This window comes from Apaloderma vittatum, unplaced genomic scaffold (assembly GCF_000703405.1).
Source record: "Apaloderma vittatum isolate BGI_N311 unplaced genomic scaffold, ASM70340v1 scaffold14419, whole genome shotgun sequence".
Taxonomy (NCBI): domain Eukaryota; kingdom Metazoa; phylum Chordata; class Aves; order Trogoniformes; family Trogonidae; genus Apaloderma; species Apaloderma vittatum.
In genome coordinates, this window is record NW_009733610.1 from 1 (window position 1) to 562 (window position 562).

Consider the following 562-nt stretch of genomic DNA (forward strand, 5'->3'; position numbering starts at 1 on the left):
TGCCTGCACAAACACGAACGTCTCTTTAAAGGTATCCGCACCTGAGCCCCAAGTATAAGGAGTCTTTCGATGTGGGGAGTGACATCTTTGCCAAGTTCTCAGCGTACATTAAGAACCCGCGCAAGGAAGCAAATATCAGTAAGAGAGACGGGTGGGGGCTGCGGGGATGTGACTATAGGTATGTGACTATACTGGGGAGGGGGTGATGGTTTTGTCTGGGGGCAAATCCTGCTGCCTTCCTCACCAAAGCCTCCTCAGCAAGCAGAGGAGGCTGAAGGCAGTTCTGAGCTCCCCGGGGCTCTCCCTGAGGAGAGTGGGTCCGGGAGGGGGAGTCGGGGCATCCCTGCGAGCAGAGGCTCTGGCCAGAGTCAGGGCTGTGCACCGCTGGCGTGGCCCTGAGGGCTTTCTCGCTTTGCACTGAGCCTGGGAGAGGCTCAGACACGCGGATGCAGCCCTGGGCTGTACCAGGAGCCCAGGTCACCAGGCTGACTGCACTTGTGTCCCTGCCCACCCAGATTTCGAGAAAGCCCTGCTGCGGGAGTTCCATCGGCTGGGGGGGGTA

The 562-nt window shown here is 59.6% G+C and overlaps 1 protein-coding gene across 1 annotated transcript in view; it reads left to right on the top strand.

Moving 5' to 3' along the window:
• Positions 1-32: 32 nt before the first annotated feature.
• The window catches only part of LOC104278865 (chloride intracellular channel protein 2-like), a gene marked incomplete at its 5' end in the record, with an annotated part of 1,009 nt that continues 479 nt past the window's right edge, over positions 33-562 (top strand). Inside the window, 2 exons of the mRNA XM_009875976.1 lie at positions 33-138; positions 516-552. Coding sequence (XP_009874278.1) covers positions 33-138; positions 516-552 — 143 coding nt within the window. The remainder of the gene's footprint in view (positions 139-515; positions 553-562) is intronic.